General features: G+C 34.4%; 1 protein-coding gene across 1 annotated transcript; it reads left to right on the top strand.

Moving 5' to 3' along the window:
• Positions 1–464: 464 nt before the first annotated feature.
• Positions 465–1,319, top strand: LOC141620531 (protein FAR1-RELATED SEQUENCE 1-like). Its single transcript, XM_074437377.1, has 2 exons — positions 465–1,079; positions 1,299–1,319. The coding sequence occupies exons 1-2, from the start codon at positions 465–467 to the stop codon at positions 1,317–1,319; spliced, it is 636 nt and encodes a 211-aa protein (XP_074293478.1).
• Positions 1,320–2,483: the final 1,164 nt, after the last annotated feature.

The raw sequence follows: 2,483 nt of genomic DNA on the forward strand, positions 1-2,483 counted from the left end.
TAGAATTTGAACGGAAGTGGTCTGATTTAATTGCTAAACATAACTTGCAAGCAAATTCATGGTTGTCATACATGTATAAAAAAAGAAGGAGATGGATCCCGGCTTATTATCGTGATATTCCTATGGGATGTCTTCTCCGAACAACTCAACGATCGGATAGCCAGAATAGCTTTTTCAAGCGTTTTGAAAATATACATGGTACACTTGTTGAGTTTTGGATGCGTTTTCAAAGCGCCATGGATCAACAACACCATACTCAAAAGCAACATGATCGAGACAGTGATTATACTTTACCCCAATTAGCTACGTCTCTACACTTGGAAGCTCATGCGTCCAAGGTTTATACCCATGCTATTTTCAAAGATTTTCAACAAGAGGCTGCTGCCTCCATGTGTTCTCTTAGTGTTGGTGGCTTCACACCACCTGTCGACAGTACATAGGTCATTGTTGTTACTGACGCTAGAATGCAGAAGACTTATCAAGTAGTGTTCAATTCTACAAGCACCGATGCAGAATGTTCTTGTAAGTTGTTTAATAGGAAGGGTATTATTTGCAGACACATTATTTGGGTTTTCTCTGGGAAACAAGTTAGGACTTTGCCTGATAAGTACATACTTATGCGCTGGACAAAGAATGCACAAAAGATCCCTCTATATGGTTCACATGGTGAGTTACTTGACGACTTTGATGCCACTGATGTAAGGAAGCTGGAGATGTGCAAATTATGGTTAGAGTTTTACTCAACTATCAGTTTGCTGAGAACTATGCCTAACAATCAGATCACTGATCTTGCTGACACATTGAAGCAATTTCGGGTCAAACTCAATCCACAAGCACAGTCGATGACAAAAGAGCAGGAGTTGAAAATGCTTCTTGGATGTAGTTCCTCAACTGAGGTGAGGATTCTACCGCCTCGTCAGGCAAAGAACAAGGGTAGTGGGAAGAGAATGATATTGACAAAGCAACAATGCATTGCCAAAGCAGAGAAGCCAAAAAGGCTTTGCAAAAATTGCAAACAATTGGCTAACCATGATAAGCGTAACTGCCCTCATCCTTTTGTACCTGACATCGAGAATCAGGTATGCTACCTAAATAAATATATTCTATTACATTCTTTCTATAAGTAAGATGCCATACGATTCTGTTTATGAGTTTAATTTTTGGAATTGTATATACTTTTGATATTGAGCGCTGACGACTACTCGTTGTGCTGTTTATGATCTTAATTTCAAAAACTGTATCAACTGTGCTTGTTCATTTGCTGACAACTACTTGTTGTGCTGTTTTGCATTTTTCAGGGGAGTTCAGATGATGATTGACTGGTATACTGATTCATGTTCATCAAGGCCATCTAAAACATTATTTGTGTCGTCGTCTCTTGGTTGGAGGATTCTTTGTTGATGAAGCTCAATATATATAGGATATACATCTCATAGTTTCATTACTATTATAGCAATTACACTCCATACGTTAGGATTTACATAGTGATATAAGTGTGATATTTCATAGTTAGACGTCTGATATTTCATAGTTAGACGTGTGATATTTCTTCCATAGTGCTTTAAAACAGTATTATCAGATGTCTGATATTTTACCGTACATGTCGTGATATTGCATAGTTAGACGTGTGGTATTTCTTAAATAAAGATTCCAAAAAGTATTATCAGAAGTCTGATATTTAAATGTACATGTTCTGAACTTGCAGATTAAAATGAATGTGGTGGAATATTGATGACGATGGGTTTTTTAATGTACATATTGTGATATTTCATATAGAACTATGATATTGCATTTGAAGTATAATGTGATATCACATTATACCAAATACAATATTACACTTGCATCAAATAAACACCACACGTATCACAATAATTTCAGTATTCTTTACAGTATCACAGTCTGTTCAATACAATACCACGCAATATTCAATTCAAAATTTTACTTTTTGGGGAATAATTATTATCCTCGCAGTTTTTACAATATCACATGATATCGAATACAATATCATACATGTCTTAAATAAATATCACAAGTGGGAATAATATCACACTTGTATCAAATAAACACCACACGTATCACAATAATTTCAGTATTCTTTACAGTATCACAGTCTGTTCAATACAATACCACGCAATATTCAATTCAAAATTTTACTTTTTGGGGAATAATTATTATCCTCGCAGTTTTTACAATATCACATGATATCGAATACAATATCATACATGTCTTAAATAAATATTACAAGTGGGAATAATTATTATCCTCACATTTTTTGGCCATACAATATCACAAGATAGCGAATACAATATCATACTGGTCTTAAATAAATACCACAAATGTCCCATTAATTACAGTATTCTTTACAATATCACAACGTATTCAATACAATACCAAGTAATTAGACGTGTCATGTGATACAATATTTCAACTTATTCAATACAATATCAGCTGTTCTTCTATACAATATCACGGTTTCTAATAAA

The sequence above is a fragment of the Silene latifolia genome, chromosome X (genome assembly GCF_048544455.1).
Source record: "Silene latifolia isolate original U9 population chromosome X, ASM4854445v1, whole genome shotgun sequence".
Lineage (NCBI taxonomy): Eukaryota > Viridiplantae > Streptophyta > Magnoliopsida > Caryophyllales > Caryophyllaceae > Silene > Silene latifolia.